The 21,287-nt window shown below is 44.8% G+C and overlaps 1 protein-coding gene across 16 annotated transcripts in view; it reads left to right on the top strand.

Annotated features, from left to right (window-relative positions):
• CAMTA1 (calmodulin binding transcription activator 1) overlaps positions 1-21,287 on the top strand; it is a 324,806-nt gene that overhangs the window by 28,092 nt on the left and 275,427 nt on the right. For 14 of the 16 annotated variants that reach the window (XM_080380161.1, XM_080380171.1, XM_080380173.1 and 11 more), the window contains one exon: positions 1,221-1,339. In XM_080380161.1, coding sequence (XP_080236287.1) covers positions 1,221-1,339 — 119 coding nt within the window. Of the gene's footprint in view, positions 1-1,220; positions 1,340-10,928; positions 11,015-12,385; positions 12,541-21,287 lie in introns of those variants that run through there. The other 2 variants (XM_080380162.1, XM_080380164.1) reach the window with 2 other exon arrangements.

The raw sequence follows: 21,287 nt of genomic DNA, 5'->3' as shown, positions 1-21,287 counted from the left end.
TTCTGAAATGATTGCGGGACGGGTTCTCTGGTTTGCTGCAGGTCACGGGAAATTTCTGTATTGTGCGTAATTGCAGGGGAGTTTTATCATGATGCTGACATCTGTTTAATGACATAAATGATTAGATGTGTAAAAGGAAAAAGTTAATGTCCTTTTTCTGTACACTTCCAAATGGAAAATGACTATAAATTAATTTTGTAGGGTAAAATGTCACTGAGTAAGTGTACTCGTATGCCGCTGCCCAGCATCTGCCACGCGAAGTGTGGGCATCGTGGAAGAAGGCAGAGATGATGGGTTTTGAAAGGAGAACTAGGAAAGCTCCCAGGCTGTGGCTGGGATGTCCTGTCCTGCTGCTCCAGTTCCCTTTTCTGCAGGGGCCGATTTGGTCCATGAAGATGTGCAGTTCGTGGATGCTTGCATTCTTTAGGTGGTGATAGAGGGTCAGGGTCATGCTTCTGGGACTTCTGCAAGCTGTTGTTGGACTTTGGGGGGTTTTGGGGTGTGTCTTTTGTTTTTTAAGGGGAATCAATGCACTTCCTACAATTTTAGCGACCACAAAGAATAGTTTTGTTTTCTTTGGTATTTCTGGTTTTGAGACCCCCAGGTGTGGTGAGGTAGGAAGATTTCCATGCCTCTGCCTCACTCTTATGTTGAGGAACTACATTTACTTTCTGAGCTGTCCGTGGAAAGAAAAGTAACCTGTTTTTAATCAGGTACAGCACATTTTAGTTTTAAATGAACTAATGGACCTTGAGCTGCATTTCTGCTGCAGCTTGACAAAATTATAGCAGGTACTGGGGCTCTTGTGCTTATTTACTTGCAAATCCTGTCGAGTGTGAACTTCATTTACGACTTTCCTGGCAGGTCATACTGCTGTGGTCACAGCTTCTGTAACGTTTTGTCGCTATTGCTTGTAAAATTTGTCACTGAGGGAAATAATAAGCTAAAATAGGCATAGGTAAGCACACACACAGGCTCCTCGTGCACAAATCCATCAAAGCTTTTCTCAAACTTTGCAACCACAAGGAATTAAACTGTATTTATACTTCTGAAATAAAGGTGCCATTTCAAGCGAAAGCCATGTTCTGCTTTGCAATGACAAATTGCCTGCTCTTTGAGAAGTTAACCAGTGGGTTTCCAAGTCCTGTTGTAGCTAGGGTCTGCTGGTGGGAACCATCTGGTCTCCTGTGTCTACATCATGTGTCTTCTCTTCTTTCTAGATGATCATGGGAACAGCAATGGCAGTCATGTAAAAATCTTTTTACCGAAGAAGCTGCTTGAATGTCTACCAAAATGTTCAAGTTTACCGAAAGAGAGGCACCGCTGGAACACTAATGAGGTAGTTAAATCTCTTATTTATTCTTGAATGTACCAGCTTATTTGATGCTTATGGATTATTTTTTGAGAGTGTGCCATGTACAAACTCCCTGGCTCTGGAGCCTGTTGTAATAAAGACCTATTACATGTTGAAGGTGAGAATTAAACTAGACTTGAAGCCAAATGGGGAAGGTGACTACTAGTATAGCAGGAGTCTATTGCTTGTGTGTGTGCGTGCGTATGTCGCTTGTCTCAGAGGGTCAAGTCTTTTATCATCTTATTGACGTGTTTCAAAATTGTTTAAAATTAGGTAGGTGTTCTAGTACTGTGTGGAACAAAGTGTTGTCTTATAGTGCGTAAAGACTTCCAAACAAAAACCAATGTGTGTTCTTTCCTGCCCAGCGGGGTCCTGGAAAGTCACTAGCTTACTCGTGTTGGAGGAACCTTGTTAAGAATAGGGAGGGACAGAGTTTCGGGGTCTTTTACACTGGAATCCTGTTACTCTGAATGTGCTGGCTTGCCTGTCTCCTGTTAACACATCATGGTTTGGATCATTGAAATGAAACAGAATGATTTAAAATTCAGGTGTCTGGTGGGCCAAGGTCAAGTTGAAGAGCAGTCCAAATAGGTCTATGATCCCCATGCCTTTATTCCCTCTGGGCAGCAAGGCTGGAAGTTACACGGCGATACCTATAGTATAGTTTTAGTTTTCAGTAGCACTGTCTTACAGTACCTTTGCCATGTTTGTGGGAATTGTTTTATAATAGAAGCAACCGACTTTGTGAAATTACTGTAAAACTTCAGTTAGTGCCTGCCTCCTGCAAGCTAGCTGTTTGTGTCCCTCCAGTGAGTCATTCGTAACATCTAAACGTGTTAACAAAAACTGTACTCACGAGTTTAACGACTGCAAGTGGCAAGCTGAGCACAAAATCAAATATGGATCGCTTCATGTGTGTATTTTTCAAAGTTGGAGTCCTTTACCTGCCCTCCCCTTTCTGGTTTCAACATACCAAGTACTGTGACAGAATTTATGGGGCCTTTTGGGGAGCTGCTGGCACTGGCTCTTCTGTGTAGATGTTTTTGTCGTGGGTCATTTGAATTGAAATGTAAATTGTAGAAAATGTGGGTTGCAGTTTATTCTATGGTTGTGTTTATAGTAATGGGAAGAGGGCACGGACTAATAGCAATTTCAGTGGCTCTAGAAGATGATGTTTTGACAAAGACAGTTGAGAAGGAAAGGTCTTTGCATTGGTTTCTGGCAGAATGTGGCTCCTTCTTATTATGGGAAGCAGCTCGTTGGGTTTTAGTGACTTTCTGTAGTATTTCTGTTGTCCCTCGTTGGAGCCTTGTGTATACATTTACACACACCCAGACTTTCAGCTTTTCTTTTTGAACAATGTTTGGTGCATGTAGCTTCCCAGGGCACAGGATGTGGCAAACAAAGTTAATCATATAGCTGAAAAACTTTATTCTTCATAAGCATGATGCATGCAAACGGGAAAGAGTAGGCACTTGCAAGGTGTATTAGGCTAGAAGAAACACATGGGTACGTAGCCTCCCTTCTGAAGGACGTGTCAGTGTCCTGGAGAGGGGGAAAGTGAATGGTTTGGATGGTGCTTGCCAGCATATTGTAAGTGTTTGTCTCATACCTTAATTCTAGACGGATTGTTTGCTGATAATTGCAAAGCATCAGCTGGTATGTTAAAAAACTAAAACGATCCCACTTCTGTCTTTTTGAATGTCAATTTGTCACAGTCATTTGTATCTCTCTTTCCTCCAAAATCTGTCACTGCGGCTGCCACGCAGTGGGGACAAGGAGCTGCTTCTGTATGTGGGTTGTTACTGGTGCTGTCTCTGCCAGCCTATGTGGCGTGTCGGTTGCAGTTTCCCTATTGCATTATTTAGAAGGAAGAGCTTTTCTTGTGGCCAGAGATTTTAGGCCTTGTTAGCTTAGAGGAGAAAAAAAGAAAAAGGAAGAATCCTATGCCTAGATGAAGTCTTGGAAAATTTCTGTTAATTACGGGGGAGGAGGGAGCTTAGCTTACAGATTTTATTGCCCTCCCCACCCCCAACCTGGAAGTTAAATTCTGTTCGCTGTTATAAAACTTGGTTTTTTCTTAGGGTATAATTGAATAATAATGTTGGACTACATTTCAGAGTCATTCCTAGGGGAATGTATTTTTTTTATCTGAGTATACAGGTGTTCTGTCTGGGTTGGTGAAGAAGCTGTAAAATGCAGAAGTAAAATATAGAAGAAAAAAGATGTATAAAAAAGATGTATTTTATACAGTGGTACTTCTGGAATCTTTCTGTTAATTTCAGAATCACTGGTACTGCTGGTGAGGTGGCTCATTGATAGGGAGGTTTATGAAAAGATGTAGAAGAAATAAAACATGTTAAGTACCTTACAGATGTGAACATGTCTGTGACATTGCTGTCCTCCCTCAAACTCCTCCTGTGTGCTCAGACAAACTCATGGATGTCTGGTCTCACCATACATTTCTCTGACATGCAAGCGTGACGGGCACTGGTATGGGGTGCGGTGCAGGATGCATCCCTTCTAACCCAGCTACAACCTGGCTGCTTTCCGAAGCCCTTACACGTTGCTTTTTCTGCTACTTTGCACGGGGATGTTTAAAGGGAATGGAAACATGGCCCTTGCATGCATCTGCGGGTCCTTGAAATGAAGCGCAGGCGTGTGTGTTCAGCGGTTGGGGCTGGTGGGCAGCATGAAGGGCACGCGTTGCACGCAGGCGTGTAGGCTTAGTCTGCTGCTGATTCTCTTGCATCTGCAAATAAGATGCTGCCGTCGTGCTGAAGGCGGAGGTCAGGGAGCAGCTGGAGTTTGTTCTTTCCTCTACCAGGGCATCGCCATGGGAACGCCACAAATAACTTTTTCTGAACGCTTTCATCTGCAGATTGAGGATATAATGGTCATACGTTTCTCCGGATTGGGTAATTGGGATGGAGAAACAATATCCTTTGAGAGCTGAATAGGTTGTGGTTGACTTTACACTTAGTAAAATAATACGATGAACAGCAAGAGAAATGGAGCATTTAAAAATGCTTAGAACACGTTATCGAGATGTTTGCTTTCTGTCAGATTATGCAGTTTTAACTGAAATGTTTGATGGAAATATATTTCCATATCAAGATGTCACCTAGTCTTAAATCAAGTTTATAGTGGTTTTATATTTCCTAGTGAAGGAAACGTTCCTTCTAATTCATTTTTTTTAACCAGAGATACAAAATCATAAGTTTAGCCAACCAATTTAATTACAGATTTACATTTTTTGAGATGCCTGTGAAAGTGTGTGTGTGCTTATTTCTCTTGCTCTGGGGGAGGATAGAAAGGGGATTTTCATATGATTTCTCACATTAGGACAAATCAGTTAATTGCCAGAAAATTCTGCAATGCTGTGTGCATGTGAGGGATTTCCTTGCTCTTGTGTTTTAGTTGTTGTTCATTTTGAACCTTTTCAGTGTTTGCATAATGCAGATCTGGTTTGGTTTTAGTGAGTGGATGGAGCAAAGGCTTCCTATGGCATGGTGCCGCTTCTAGTTCGCTTGGCGTGCTGGGGGAGCCTGCGTTTGGGAGGGCTGGGTCTCTGGTCCCTTCGGCGGTGCCAAAGCAGTGCCACGCAGCGCTGGCATCAGCTGAGCTCGCCAAAGGGACCCGAGGGCTGTTGGCACTCCCTCGCGCCTTGTCCCTGAACAGAGGTGATGAAGGTCGCCGGCTCGTTAAGCGTTAATCACTTTGGGCAGCAAGAGGCATCATATGTGGGATGGGAAATGCATCCTGTGCTTTCGGCGGCGCGGGTGGGTGCAGGGGCCCAAGGGTGTCGGAGTAACCTTGTCTCTGCATGGCGCTTGCCAAACGCGGGATTGCAGCTTTGAGCAGAGATGCCTTTCACTAATAGAGTTGGCAGCCGCAGTCATTAATCATCCTTGTAAACACTTAATGACGCAGTACGAGAAAGAAGAAAAAGTTAAACATCGGAAATGTAAAATGCTACCTAGGGCTTTTGTTTCTGACAGTTCTCTATATTTACGTTCTCTGCTGGGAGAAGGCCAGAATTTCCACAGTAGAAAAAACCAGTAGTAATTGCTTCGTGTGCTTAAGCTTTTCTTGAGGGGCACGGCGGAAACGACCTGTTCTCCAATGTGCTATCTAGCATCAACTTCTTACAAATTTCAGGCTTAGGTATTACTTGCTAGTGTGCAAATAAGCAGTTATGAAACTCTGTATCTGAGCATTATTTAGTATAGGAAGAAATTCTTTGACAGTGCTGCGCTGGGGACCTTGAGTCGCCTGCTCAGTGCCATCTGTGATGTGGTCTTGCTTTTTTGTTTCGCTTGTGCGACAGTGACATTCTCCTTTTCTGCTTGACATCAAGTTATTTCCCGTCTTTTCTTTAAAGCACGCAGGTCTTGAAGGTTTGGAGAATTGCCCAAGGGACGTAAGACACTCAGACTGATTTGGGAAGTGAGTCTCGAGTGTTTGCGCTGGCTTTTGTGCTATGAAATGCCAGCAAGGAGTGGGTGAAAGCGATGTGTCCTCTGCTGCCTGCTGCCTCCAGTTCCCCCTCAGCCTCCTGGCAGAGACACATCAGGCAGCCCGTAACGGGGACGGCTCCTCTTGTGACAAGTTTGTTCATCAAAGTACAACTCCGGGTAGCAGTAACACATACTACTTTTTTTATTATTATTTAATGCTTTTAAGTGCCTTTTAGAATTAGCTCTTATGTCTGAAAACTTAAAACACCTATTTGTTTTAAGGATGCCCTGGACGGTAGAGTTTATTGTAACACTTTGCAACATTTCTGTACCAGTTCATACGTTATTTACTGAAGTAGCTTATTGTGTTACACATTCAAGGGGTTGGGCGAGTGTACGGGATCGGCTTTTCTCATCACCACAGTCAGAGCGAGCAAGGGGCATCTGTTCTGGTCACAACATCCCCTCTGCAATATGCAGAAAGCAACAGTGCTCGTTACAGTTTCCTGAGGACTGTAAAGTTACTCAGTGTTTTTGTTTCATTAAGCTCAAGTTAACTCAGGTGTGTTTTGCTGAAGCACAGAGTTCCCCAAAGGCAGAGGCTGGCTGTTGTTGCAGGAGCTCTGCGCTGATGGAGCACTTACAGAGCGTCCTCGCAGCCTGCATCGGCTCTGTGATCTCTTAAGAGCAATGAGAATATTTAATTTTGACTAATTGCCTGCTGCCCGTGTGGTCACGGAGTATAAAATACAACGGTGGTATTGGCAAATGCTATTATTAGACGTTTTCTTGCTTTCTGTTCTGCCTGATGATCCTTGGCTGGAGGAGTGGTGGGGAAGCGGTCGCAGCCTGGCTTGTGCGTGCTTCCTATGTAGGAGGTATGTAAAAGAGGTGTAGATGTGGCACACCTAGGGACATGGGTTAGCGGTGGCCTTGGCAGTACTAGGTTAATGGTTGGACTTGATGATCGATCCTAAATGTCTTTAAAGTGCTGGAAGAGCCAGAGCATCTATAAAATCAAGAACATTGGTGTGGATTCACACCCCTTGTTTCAGTGGTGGTGGTGGTCTTCTGCTAGGTGTTGTAGCTGGGGAAGGCAGCAGAGTTTGTCACTAGTTGGATGCTCTACCAGCCATTGGTACGGCACTTACCAAAGCGTGTCCATCCCCTTGGCCAACAGAAACGTCAGAAAACCCACATTCTGCAGAGGAGAAGAAAAAGCTCAGAAAGTGAGATCAAAAGGAAATACTAACATTTCCACCCTGAGTGGAGCTGAGTGGGGAGTAAGCTGTTTGTACACCTGACTGGTGCAGTCTAGCACATGTGGGCGGCTTCTCTCGCTGCGTGTGTGATTAGGATTTAAGACTGATCAGTGAACGAGATGGAAATTTCTCTTGAACAGAAGCACTTCATTATGGGTTTATTTTGTGAAATTAATGAAATTCTGCACTCTGCTTAATGTACAAAGCAGAAAATCTGCTACTGGCTTTGCTTTTGCGGTTTCTCAGTTATGTTTACATAATTAGTAAATGTTGTGAGCAGGCTCGGTGATTTAGCAGAATTGAAAGGTTACTGTTCCTGCCAGTTTTCAAGAAAAACAGTAATACCTGCTCTGCTGTTTGTGCTGAGTAGAGATTCCTCATCTTCCTCTTCGGAAAATCTTAACTTTTTTCCTTCCCTTTTGTTAATGTTAGGACCAACGTTGTAATTGTATAATAATAAGTCTTTAAAAATGGCTGATTTTGCACTTCTGTGCAGTTAATGTGTTGGAGTCCTGGGACCAGACTGAATCCTGTAAAGCATAGCAAACAGATGAAATACACTCTTTTGGATAACGTCCTGCCCTCCTGTTATTTTTTTTTTCCCCAAGCAAACTCAATTGAATTAATTAAATTAACTTTTTTTTAGACTTAATTATAGCTAAAGAAAAAAAATTCTTCATAATTAGTTTAGCATATTATACACAAAGTGTAAGATGCTGATGGTATTTAGCTCGCTGACTTTTTGACATCAGTAACCTATGAAAATGCCTCTGAATATTTTTACAAGTTTTAAGGCTTTCTAGCAATTAGCTTGGAGTGGAATTGGTCCAGTTTGCTTTGAGTGCTCCTGCAGCCGTGCCATGCATCCAGACTTCACAGTGAGTGCCCTCCTGCTCCTGTCTGCAGAGACGCAGCTGCCTGTGCTGGTGGCGTTCAGGGGATGGAGATACTGGTTTTGTGCACTGCTCCAAGCGATGGGGAGGCAGGACCAGGTCTGGGGTGTGAGGGCAAAACTTCCCAGCAAACCTGAGCCGCCCTTTCAGAGGGGACGGTCTGGTTTGTGCCATGGGAGGCACCCCAGGTTCCTCTGCTGAAAGCCTGTCGTGTAGGCAGCCATAGTTCAGCGGCAACAAAAGCGTGTCCAGGCGTGTACTCTCTGTAAGCATGGACTCTGATCCGTTGCCTACTGTATGTTTAACACACACACACACACAAAAAAGGGTATCGTAGATTGCTCTAGGAATGCAGGGAAATAAGGTGGAATATTATTTCCTCCAATTGATAAATCTGCTGTGCTTTTCCTAACCTGCATCGGCTGTTGCGGCTCATCCTTTTAATGGTACATGAATACTCTGAAGTATAGTATCAAAAGAGGATGTATAGGGGGAATAAAAAGTTGGAGTTACCAGTTATGTAAGCCCTTTTTCAAACATGAGAATCAGCAGAGTCCGTAAATTTAATTATCATTTAGCTGTTTATCTATAGGAATACCAACGGTAGCGGTAGGTACTGCTGCATCACGTATTTGGGTCTCTGGCTTGCCCAGCACGGAGTGGAATACTCAGCAGTGTGTTAGGCGAGTTGTACTTTGTATTGCATTTGACAAGGAAAATGTTACACCAAAGTCAATTTACAAAGTCAATTGTAAGTGTCTCTCTGCCAGGGACTGGCATATATAAACACGAATGAATTGGTTCACTTGTCAAATGAATGGAAACTTGAGGATATTATATTTTGTAAGTGATTGAAATCCTGTCGTCTTGGTCTCATGTTCGCTACTTCTGAGCGTGGCTGTTTCATTTTGAAAAGAAAAATCAGGGGATTTAGATGAAAAATTAAAACTAGATATGAAGGAAAAATTAGTGCCAATAAAAGCAGAGATTTTATGCAGGGGTAGAACTGAAGGAAAAGGACTAACAGTGAAACTGGTGGGTTTTCTGCATAAGGAGTGATCCCTGGGGGGAACAAAGTGTACCGGGGGGCGGGGAGGGCAGGAATCTGTTGCAGTGGAGGAGAAATAAAAAAATAAATAATAATTTTTTAAAAAAATAGAAAACAAAGTCTCTGTGTTCGTTCCCTTGGAATTAAGGTCTGTACCCAGTTGCTGACGAGCATGGTGGTGGGTGATCAGCAGAGGAGCCGGGGGCTGTTTGCTGCCCCGTAGGCAGGAGAGTGGAGTTAGCAAAGTGCTGGTGGAGTGTTGGGCATTGCGGGTCTGCCCCGCATGACTGGAGTCGGCTGCCATCCCGGGCGCAAAATGGTCTTGTAGTTCTTTAAAACTCATCTTTATGCAAACTTTGTCTTACCTGAGAAGTCGGGAGGGAGCCTGACTGGTGTTGGGGGCTGCGGGAGCCGCACCGGAGCTGCCTGTGCCAGCAGCCCCTGCCCCACTGCCGCAGCTGCCCACAGGGTGACTGTGTTCATTCCCCATCTCCCTCCTTTGAGGAATTCCTGAGGTACGGGGTCTTCCTGAGCATATGATTCATGATAATACCTTCTGGACTTAATTAGCTGCTGAGTCACTGCAAATCTCTGCCTTTGTTGTCAAATTATTTCAAAGTCACTTGGTTTCCAAACCGCTTTCCTCCAGGATGAGCCCGTTCCGCAGATCCGTGGGGCAAATTGATTCAAGGACCCAGCCTCAGCACACGGGTGAGGTAACGGTGGAAAAGTGTACGCAAAAATTGGGATGGGTAAATGTTGGAAGCAATGGCAAGAACTTAAGTTTGAATTCCAGTGTGTGACAGTAACTTTCGCAGGAGAGTTTGCCAGAGAGTGCTGCTGGGGGGTGTTAAAGGTACAGACCTGCCCACTTGGGCCGGGGGCCTCTCGCCTGCCACGCGCGTAAAGCGGGAGTGATGCAGAAGGATGTGTTTCTGGAAGAATCCAGAGGCAAATTTGAACTACACCTCAGCTTTGAAGATGGTGATTTTCTGTCATTGGTGGCTTCTTGGCCTTGCAAAGACACAGTTTCGTGGGGTGGGTTGGTTTCTTGGCTTGAGTCATGAAGCTATATGCCAGTCGTGCTGAAAGGCTCCCGAAATGTCACGCCTTGCCAGGGCTGGGGGAGACGCTGGAACAAAAAGGGATGTAATGCCCTTGGTGGTTGTCTTTCTCCTAAAGTTATCTGATGTAAATATTATGCTCTCTGCATAAATTTAGTATAGATAATTGACTGCATCTTGCTTGGGAATGGGTACCAAAGGTTGTTTTATAGCTTCTATGTAATTGAAATTCCAGGAGGAGAGGCCTTTGTCTTGGTAACCACATTTGAATTACTTTTTTATTGTAGCGTTCAACCAATATGATATGATGTTAGGAGTTCAGTGTGCGTGTGTGTCAATAATCACTGTATTTCCACAGTTACGACGACTAAAGCAAACTCTTGCAAAAGGGTGTGTAATACTTTGGAAACAGGCGACCTGGAAGTTGTACTGACAGCGTCTGTGTTCTCACCGAAGCGGCCGCCTCCGTAGGGAAGGGGGCTGTCAGGCTGCAGCGGGGCTGCGTGCTTGCTGCATCCCGGCTCCAGCACCCCAGCCACGCTGCTGTCTCTCCCGAGCTCCGAAAACACCTTTTCTATAGTAAAAAGCCAGTGCACAGTATGGAAATGGAAAGACTTGTAGAAGCCATTCTACAGGGAGGTTTAAGGAAAAAAAAAAAATTAAAAAGAGCTGGTAGAGGTTGGAGCTGAGGTTGGTCGGCAGGGTGGTGGCGGCGCAGGAGGGCCAGCAGCATCCCGGGTGGGAGCAGGACGGCCGGAGGGCGCTGCCCCGTGCGGGGAATTGCGAGAGCTTTGATGGGATTCCGCGGAAGGTACGAGTTTTACTCACTGAAGCTCCTTTGTTTTGCAGAGATCTTGATGCAGACGCCCTTTTGGATTTCTTTTTAATAATGTGTGACCCTTCACCTTTGATCCCTTGACCTGCATTACTTTGGTAACCATTTCATTTTTTAATTTCATGTCATTTTTAATTTTGGTGTGCAAGCTGTAACATTTCATCATTTTAAACTGTAGCATTCTTTGACCTCCCCAAATGTCTTTTTTTTTTTTTTTTTTTTTCCCCCTATGAAGAGATGTAATGTTGGCTTTTCTTAAATAAAAATTATTTCAGTTGTTAAAAAAAATAAAGTTTATAACTTTCATTGGTTTTTGCTTCTTTTAAGTTTAACTGTGTGTATGTTTCCTGTATAGCACATTACTTTTTTTGACCTGTGTTCTCCCAGTACTTACTCTAATTTATTTTGATATTTCTGTACATCTTTGGTTTTAATTTGCATTTCTCTACAGTTCTTTTGGTCACTAAAACATATGCTGGGTCCTGTCCCCCTTCCCACTCAGTCACATAGCTCAGAGTAATCATGGGAGCATTTAAGATATTCTTATGAATAAGAAATGCTCTTTATTGTTAAAATTTTGTTCCTTGTCCTGAAGATAACTTTTCCTAACCATCAGCTTAAAACTGATAGCTGTTTTAATAAAAGATTAGGCTTTAGACCAAAATGAAAATCTCGACTGAAACTCAATTTACATTTATTTTTACATTATCACTGAAGCCAAGAGGAAAGTTATCAGTGCTTTGAGATGTGCTTTAAGCACAGATGTGCTTAAAGAAGCAGTGTCGAGTGTACGTGGGATAGTAAAGCTTCCAAAGTTTAGTAGCTCTTTCTTTGCATTTTTCCATTGAAAGGGTACTGGTGTATAAGACAGGTTTTGGCCAGATTCTGTTTTTATCTTGTAAATGATCATATGAAATCTACTGAGCACGGCCCACTGAAGTACAGATTATTTTTTAAGTGCCTCATTATTTTATTCTCTAACATTTAATGCTGAAGTTTTAATTGCACACTGATGAAGCTGCTAAATGAGCGCTGAAATGGATTTAGGTCTTCCCTGAGCCTTGTTGATGCTTATAACACTTCACACTCTTCATTAGACCTGCAGATTAAAATGGTAGTGAGCTGTTCACATGTTCCGAGTCGGCTCCGCTGACCTCGTCTGGCCGCTGCCTGTGTCCGACCTTTTGGAGGAGGCTGAAGCCTATCTGAAGACCCTCCTGCTGATGGTCCGGGGCTGCTGCTGAGCCGTGGGGTCTCAGCCGCCTCATTTACCTGCCAGCCCTCTGCAGGGCTCGGAGGGTTTTCCCCCTGAGTGTTGGGGGCACACCATCGTCACCTGAGTCTCTTTCAGGAAGCATCTCCTATTTTTAATTAGCATCTGTGGTTGAGAAAACGGTAGTTCTGGCACTAATCTTTGTGCTTAACCAGCAAGATCTCTGTTTTCAAACTGCCCTTCATTGTGTTTGCAGAGTCACCTGTTAAAGTAACGTGGCAGTTACAACCAGTATGCACCATGTTCTGCTGCCCAGTATCTCCTCCGTGTTGATGTACGTGTTTCTCTTTGACCCCGTGGTTAGGAGCCAAGCTGGACATCACAGCCTGCACTGGCATTTGAAGCGTTCAGGTGTTTTTTTCCTTTTCCCCTCCTGTTCCAGATTTCAGGGTTTTTTTTAGGCTGAGAGTCATCGATTCTGGTATACAAGGCTCTAGCTCCTACATCGAATGTGCTTTGGATAGCTGGGATTTGGCTTTTACCCTGGTTTTAATGCTTCCTGTCAGCCTGAGAAGTATGATCCTCCAAAATCATCTCGAGCTATTTCTTCAGTCTTTTGGAACAGGGTTTTTAAAACTCAGTGGAAAAAATATTTATTTTTGCTCAAGAAAACTCCTTGAAGACTATTTTTCTCCTCCTTGTAACACATTTTATATCAGCAGCAGTTAGACATGAATGCCTTGACTTTCTAGGAAAGCAATTTTTAAAAAACCTTTATTTAGACATCTGGAAACGAAAGGGAATCTCTCTCTGTACAGAGGGCTGGCTTTCAGCTGCCTCCTGGTAGAACAAATTGCAAAGGGAAAAAAAAAGCGATGGAATAAAAATGTCTGGTGTTGGGAATTGGAGTCAATATAAAAACACATGAGGTTAAAAGATAGCTGGAATTTCTTGTTTCAGGAGATATTTTGTCATGTCCATCCAGCCTTCTTTTCATAAGGTAAGCGTTCTTAGCGATGGGAGTAGTTGGGTATATCTCGCAAGGTGTTTGGGTGACACAGGATAGTGCATGCTTTCTTCTTCATGATCTTTCCAAGTATTCTGTTAGGCACAGATGGTTATTCACAGAAAATCGGGTTATTCACAGAAATCAGCGTAATGAATATGGATTACGCCTGATTAGCTATTGCACAGGCTTCCAGGATGCTAGACCTGCTGGGGAAGGAGGAGGTAGAGCCCTTGGAAAGGGAGGGTTGGAATTGGTCTCAGTTTAAACAACAGTAAATGCTAGTAAGAAAAGCTGCTTCACTAACACGGCAGTGGCATTACCATTTATACCAGCTTAAAGTTTGTCTTTGGGTTTCTGCTGTAGGATTACTGGGTGACAGTAGGGAACATCGGCAACAGTTGTCTGTTTTATGGCAGGAGGTGACGGAACTGAATTCATTTTACTGAGCTTGTTTTTTACTGAACAGGAGCGAAAATACATGTTTTCTTCAAACGCTTAATCAAAGAACTACACAATGCTGCAAAATGTTGGCAAAGCAAAACATTTGTCTATTTAAATATTAAGAGAATGCTCTATTGAGAGATTTGTTCCTGCCTACAAGGTTTTTCTGTTATTCAAAGCCAGAATATTGATAACATCCACTCCTGAAACAAGTCTTAATTTTGATATTTATGCAACATCTTGTACTGCTGGATGCTTTTATATACTAACCTTAACATAAGGCTAAATGGCTGAAATGAAATACTTGGCACATTTACTAGATTTAGAACATTGCATGTCTTCTTGCTGTTCAGGTAATGCAGCTGGGGTCAGATTAACCTAATCTGCTTTATTCAACCTAATAGACACACCTGGGTATCAGTCATCTGTATGTGCTGTTCATGTAATAAAATGCACATAGGCAACAGACAAATGGCTCACTTCAGTCTGGACTACTCTGAAAAACAGATGTATCGGTCAACACAAGCAAACAGTGGCTTTCTTACCCTGTTAGTAATGAAACTCATCCAAACATGCAGGATGAAAAAGCATCCAGGACAGACTCTACACCCCTGCCCCCCGCCCAATTTTGCACCTGAGAAAACGCAGATTTCTGTACAGAACCTGTCGGTACCCAGTGCTCGTAACAAGTGGGCAGCCATGCCCTGCTCCTGCGGCGGAGGGCTGGCAGCTTCGGGATGAGAATCCCGTTGCCCTCGTGCCTGGAAGGGAAGGGGAATGGTCGCTTTTTGGAGGAAGGCTGGTGTGCCGTGCCAGCCTCGCGGCAGTGGCGCCCGGCCACCGGTGGGAGAGCTGGTGCCCTGGCTGTCGACTTCTTGGGGACCTTCTCCCCGGGGGTTGGGGTCAGTTTCCCAGGCTTCTCGCCCCGCTTGCTGTTCTCTGCATATATTGTTTGCAAAGCCCTTCAATAATTTAGTTACTGCTGTTGCTGTAATCTTTACATTCTCAAAAGGTGTGGAGGTCTGTGGGTGCTGAAGGGGTGAGGCGATGCAGCTTGGGCAGCTTTCCCCAACTCAGTCTTGTGCTTCTGCTTTTACTCTGCTTACAGCAGTAGAACTCCTGTAGCAGTCAAAACCCCGCATTTGGCTTTCTGTCCGTGCTGGAGCTTAGGGTCCTCTGTCTTTCCTTCACTCTTAGCTGCAGAGCTCGAGTGAGAAAATGTTCGGTGATAAAAATGTGTTTTTATTTCTCCTTCAGGTTTGACTTGTCTGCTTTTCAGCTCTCCTAGATATTGGAAATTCCCGTTTGTGTTTATTTTCTCTGGATTCCTTCCCACAAGACAGAAGTGAATACAGCATGGATTATTGGGGAGAGCCTTGGCTGGGAATAAGGATAATTGCAGTCTCTGGCTGTGCCACAGATTTACATGATTTCTTTTAAGTTATTCACCTGCACTGTATCTGTTTCCTCAGCTGTAAAATATGGGTAATTACCTCCATTGTAAAATGTTATGGGGTCTGCTGGTAATTATATGAATGAAGCGCTAATTACAGTAATTATTACTTGGACCTAGTCTAGATCTGGCTTATGTTCCTGTTGTGATGAACGTACAAAACAAATACTAAAACTTGCCTTTCTCCATTCTTTGTGAGGGACCTGGAAGGGGAAGGTGCTGCGGCACTCAAATGTAAATGCCTGATGAGAAGCTCTACTACTGCTTCACCTGAGCCACTCTGTTAACTTCCCACCTTCCTCGGTCCTCGTGCCTTAGCAGGGCGGTGGGCTGAGGAGAGGCTATGAAATTACCTATTCAGTAGTTGGATCAACACGCGAGCTTCTAACAAGGGTTCGTGCTTGGGCATCCGCTCCTCTCCTTGGAGATGTGTAGAAGGAAGCAGATGGGGAGCAGTACTCTGAGATACCGGCTGGGTTGGGGCCAAGCTGCGTGCTACCTGGTGGCCTCCCTTCCTTTGGAAGATCTGACCTTGATGGGAGGAAAGCTGTCCTTCCAGCTGTTGAGGTTATTTCCCTCCTGTAAGAGACTGCGGCTTGCAAGACTTTATTATCAAACGTTTTATTTGCCTTTCTCTTCTCCATTTATTTAGGACATGCTTTCTTTGTAGCTGGGAATAGCTCTGCTATCCATTAAGCAAGGCTGGGTAGTGGCGGAAGAATTGTTGTTCTTTAAGGTAGAAATGGAGTGTTCTCATCCAGAAAATACTGCTGCTACTCCCCGGAGGATGCTGTACTCTCCAACGCTAGTAATAATGAGTAATGTCTTACATCTGTTAACGATGAGAGGCTCCTACCTGGTAACAGCCTTCTGGACACACACATTGTGGCACAGTAACAACAAAATCATGGTCTTGGTTTGTCTTGCTGCAGTGCCTGCCTGCTCAGTGCTGCCACGTCTGCTCGCTCTGCCTTTCTGGGTTCTGCTGGATGGATTTCCCCCCTCACCTCCACACACGCGCTTGCCATCGTCCTCAGCCTTTCTTTGCCTTGGAAGAGCAGCCGTAGATCTTGGTGATGCTGGAATGTGGTGGTAGCAAGCTAGAGGCGATGCACTGAGCAGCTCTCGCTTTCCCATAGTTCATGATGGCAGTGAATTTTTAACTGTCAAGAGGTGGGTTTAGTTACTGTCCAGTATGATAATCTGAAAAGACTTTTCAGCCATGGAAAGGCAATTTTTTAATTGTAGTTTTGCACATGAATTTTCCGAACTAGATGCTCATCTCCAGTAGCTCATTTCCAATTGATTCTATGTGTTCAAATCAATCTGGAGTATATCGCATCCTCGCAGTATTTCAGTGGTTGGCAATGCAAAGTGCATCTAATGCAGCTTGTTCAATTATTATTCTGTTTAGGGATAACTGAGGGAGATGAATGGTTCCAAGTACAGTTTTTTTCCAAGGCTTCTAGTTTGAAAACTTAAAACCATAACTGAAAACTCACCAAATACAAGTATTTTTTAAATCATAACTGGAAACCCACCACACACTTGTATTTCTTTGCCACTCTCTAGATGTGTGTCCATCCACACTGACACATCCATCTACACTGACGCAGGTTGTGGTCCTGTCTGGAAACTTTCACTGTGCCAGGACCTGAGCCGCTGGGCGTACAGCACAGGCGTGTGGGCAGCAGTGCTACCACGCCGCACGCCAGGTGCTTGCCCGCAGCGTGCCTGACTCACAGATTTTGTGCCATGTTTTCCCTTTGCATGCCCTGTGGCTGCATGGGTGATGTGCCACCTCGGTGCTCCCGGAACCCGCCATCCTCTGCAGCCTCAACCATGGCAAACGGGCACTGGCTGCATTTGTAGTTTTGCTCTTCGTAAGCGAACGTTTTTTTTCCTGACAGAATATTTGTGTGCTCCAGCGACGGGTAGCAGTGTGCGATTCCTCTGACGAGTGAAAGCAGTCATTACCAAGTAATAAGTGTGTGGAAAGAACTTGCCTTGTTAGGTGGAGGAAAAAGTAAATGAGGGAATAGCATCCCTCCTGCGGTCACTACTGCCTCACTTCAAAGCATCTACAGTATCAGGTAGTTGTCTGTGTGTTTCACCTAATATTCATTTGTTTGTTGTTTTTTTGTTTTAAATGCTATTGATTTGGGAAGCAAAAAACTGTTCCTGCAGAAGCATCGTGTATTAAGATTAATTAATTTGGTGTGAGATACTTCGGAAGTGAATAATGCCATATAAATGCTCTCATTGCACGTTGCACAAGTGAATTGATCTCTGTGCGCTCTGCAAGTCTTGTGAGGCACGTTAAATTACAACATAACCTAAAGGATAATCAATAGTTCAGATTCAAGATTTATTCAGCTCTTAATTTTACAGCGTTCTTGCAAAAAGTGAGAAGGTGTATGATGTCTGTGTGATTTCTGTATGTCTGAACGCTGTAAATCAACAGTGTAAGTAACAGATGAACTTTTTTTTCAAAACTTAAATGTTTATTAACCTAACAATTATAAACTCTCAAGTCTTGCTCCTCTTAGAAATTAGTGAACTGTCTGGTTTTCAGCGCGATGGCAAAGCGTTGCATAAAACCACTGTAGCTGATGATAAAAACGCTTTCAAGTATCTGAATTAAAATGCAGCATCACCACGAAAACAGAATTATTACGGCTTAAGTGATTCCAAAATAACATCCTGCTAAATGGAGATTTCTCTAGATTTGAGAGCAGGTTTTTAAACATTACCATACGCTGTTTGGGTCGCAACTGCAAACCTTGGGGAAAGAGTCGAGGGGATGTTTTCATTTGTTGGTGGTTACTATGGGGAAGATCTGCTTTAACCTTTTTTTTTTCTTTTTCTTTTTTTTTTTTTTTAATTGCCTGTCATTACTTGGTTTTGTGAATCGGGAAGTTATAGACAAACCTGTGGGATAGTTTCACGCCATGCACACCGAGCGGAGGTGCTGCTGGCCGTACCCCCTGCTCGCCTGGTGGCTGCGGTGCATTTGGCATCGCTTCATAACCCCAGCCGCGCTCAGCGACTGGGGACGTGGCATGTGCCGGCAGGACAGCCTGGCACGCTTGGAGCCACCGGCAAAGGGGGCTTCTGCTGCCTGTGCCTGCCACCGTAGCCCGAGGAGGAGGAGGATGATTTCCTTCGCACGCCCCATTTCTAGCTGCCCCCGTCTCTGTACGGACGCGGAATCCCCACAGGAGGGTGCTGTGAAGGCATTTAATGTGCAGAGTTTGCAGGGAAGATCCGAGTTTTGAGGAAACGGCGATTATAGGGAAGCCAAAAGCTATGTCGTTCGGCAAGGACAGCCCACGACTCGTCCCCTGGTGGGATGCGGGGAGAGGTCCAGTGCTGCTGCGGCGCTGCCTGCGTCCCTGCTGCCTGCGCAGGTGGGCTCTCGCGTGGAGGTGTCGGGGCTGCAAGTGACACCCGCAAGAAAACCAACACGCTCAGGCACCGCAGCGGTAACCGGCAAAGCGTCCGGGGTCTGTTACCGCCTCCCGCTTGCGGTGGGCGCTGGGACCCTTCACCATGAGCATCCTCCATGGCCAACGGGTCGCATGGCTGCTCACTGGCGAGCCTCGGAGCGCCCCTTTCTTGTCCGTGTAGGGAATATCTAATGTGCAGAAGCTGCAAAATCCGTTTGGTTGTAAGTAGAACCTCCAGGTTCTGTCCTAAAATACTTTGTAAATTAGACCGTTGCGCTCAGCCTGATCGGAAAGGCTAATGACAAATAACAGAGAAAGCCCTCTCTAGTTCTTAGCTGTGGAACTTTTCTTTCCCATATTTTAGATGAAAGAGGTTATTCCTTTGGTATACTTACACTGCGCCAAAATACTTTTATTTGACAAGGCCGGTTACATAGTGTTTCCCACACGCTGCTTTCTTCCACCGGGGTGCTGCTTCAAACGGGAATTAAATACCATCATTGAAAAGAAAATGAACCCCCACCCCAGGGAGAGCTGCAGGCTGTTCTCCTCCACCTCAAGCTTCCGCTCTGCCCCCAGCCCTGCTCCTTTCTAGTCCCTGTCACATTTATTTTTTTTTTAAAATAAACTTTTTAAGCTGAGGATTATGTAACTAGACTAGAGACTTATCTTTGGGATGACCTCTAAAACACGTGGGGGGGATTAAATCTAATTCTGTCATACAGAATATGGATGCTCCGATTCCTTCTTTTAATGGCCGTGAGATAAAGTGATGGAGCTGTATTATTGTGGTTTTTTTAAAAACAACTAGTCAATAGTTAAGAATCCATCCCCCTTAAACCTGGGGACCAGGATCCGTGTGTGAGTCCCCATGGGGTTCGCTGCTGGCCATGTGGGTAGCGCTGCACGTGCTGGTGCTGTGCCAGATTTTGGACATTGAGTGTCTGGGTTCTGTATTGGGCAGAGGGTGCTTTGGGTTACGCTGCGTTGCTGGGGGTGCATCATCACAAAACTTACCTAATAAACACCGGGGAAGGACAGTGCCCAGCAGCAGCGTTGCAGTTTTGCCTCGTTACTGGCATGGTGGAACCGAGCTGTTCTCGTATCCCTACACGTGTTAAATTGTCCGCCCGTTATTGCAAATAGACTTGGATTTTGGCTTTGTAAAGTGAGCCTTTCTGCCTCCCAGAGGAATTTTGCCTTAGCGGTAACCCACTGGAGTTTTGGTAGGTTTTGGTTACCGAGCAGCGTCTATCTGGGTGTTAGAAAATTAGAGCATAAATTCTTACAGCAATCAGCCGTGTCATTTGCATCGCCTCCATGACCTCTAACTGCTGTTACTGCAAACAGTTGCCATTAAACACAGTCGATAACACCCTTATGTATTCTATAGGATCTTTTCCTCCTGCCATCTCAAATGAAAAATAAACAAAAGAGCTTAAGCATGCAACGTGCTAAATAGACTAATAAGCTGTGAAAATATTTTACGGGGAAATCTGGGGCAGGAGCTGTCTGCTGAAGCAAGCCTGTTAGACTTGGCAGCAGAAGGGCTTTGGGAGGCGTTCTTTGGGAGGGATAATTGACAGCTTTTTTTGAAATGTTCGTGTATTATTATTTTCCCCCCTCTTTCTCAGTAGTTTTGAGAAATCCCTCCCTCCTTAAATTGATTACCTCTCAGCATCGGATCGCCTTGGCTTTAAGTACCTGCTAAGCTGCTCCTGTGCTGATTTGCCTTTGCCTTTCTGTTAAACGTAAAACAGGTTTTAATCTTCTCATTTAGCTGTTTTAATAGAAAGTAAATGTTTAACTTGCTTTGCTGTGGCATTCCAAATCTTTATAGGAACGTTTATAATGAAAGGAAAATGGGCTTTTGTTTGAACCAGGTGTTATCAGCTGTCCGAGGGATGGTTTGAGTAGCGGCACTTTCCTAGGTGGGAATTGCACTGGCGCAGCTGCGGGTTTTGGCAGCGGCAGAGCACCGGGCGCCCGCAGCTGCGCCGCTGGTGCTGGAGGAAGCGACAGGCTGGCAGCAGGGTTTGGAAGTGCCTGGTTTGCCTCCCCAGGAGATGGTGGGGTAGATGGTGGTTCTGGTTTGCAAATGCCCGGTGCTCACCTCCCCTGAGCTAGAGCCGGTGCCAGGATGCGCATGTCAGGAGAGGCAGATAACCGGCTGTGAGCTGGTGTATAGGTGATGGGATTTTAGGAATCTGATGGGGAGAGCGGCGAGAAACCCGGCTCAGGATGGTTTCCAGCTCTGGGGAATGGGGAGAGGTCTGTAAACGTGCTGTAAATTGTTTATGATTACTGCCTGCAAGTTTAATCACAGCTTTTTCTGGAGGTTTATGTTTGGAGATTATATGCGTGTTCCGATGGCGTTATAATCGCTGCTGATCTAGCAAATGAGAGCTGAAGCCGTGCGCATGCTAGCCGGCTCTTCGGAGTTTTCTTAGTGTCAGCTTAGGTTCTTGTGATGCAAAAGGGGGTTTCCACTCATCTATAGCTACTCGGTCTATTTATTTATGCTGAAACAGAATTTTATTTTTTTACAAAGGCATTTATAGCTCCAGCATGCAAATGCTGCTGGCCAAGTAACAGGCCAAACTCAAAAGGTATGGCGGGGGGGAAGCACAGAGCGAATGTGGGCAGGAGCCCCCACGGGTGTGAAAGCAGCCGCCCGTGCCCGCTGTGGTGGCGAGGGCCGGACCAGCAGCCGTTCACCCCTTCTGATGCATTACCTGCCTTGTAGAAAGATTGGGATCTTTTCAGGGCAAAAGCCCAGCAAGTCCTGGAAGACTGAAGCTCTGCT

Source organism: Falco punctatus, assembly GCF_963210335.1.
Source record: "Falco punctatus genome assembly, chromosome: 3".
In the NCBI taxonomy this organism is placed as follows: Eukaryota; Metazoa; Chordata; class Aves; order Falconiformes; family Falconidae; genus Falco; species Falco punctatus.
Note: the sequence above shows the minus strand (reverse complement) of the source record. Positions and strands in the feature narration are given on the sequence as shown.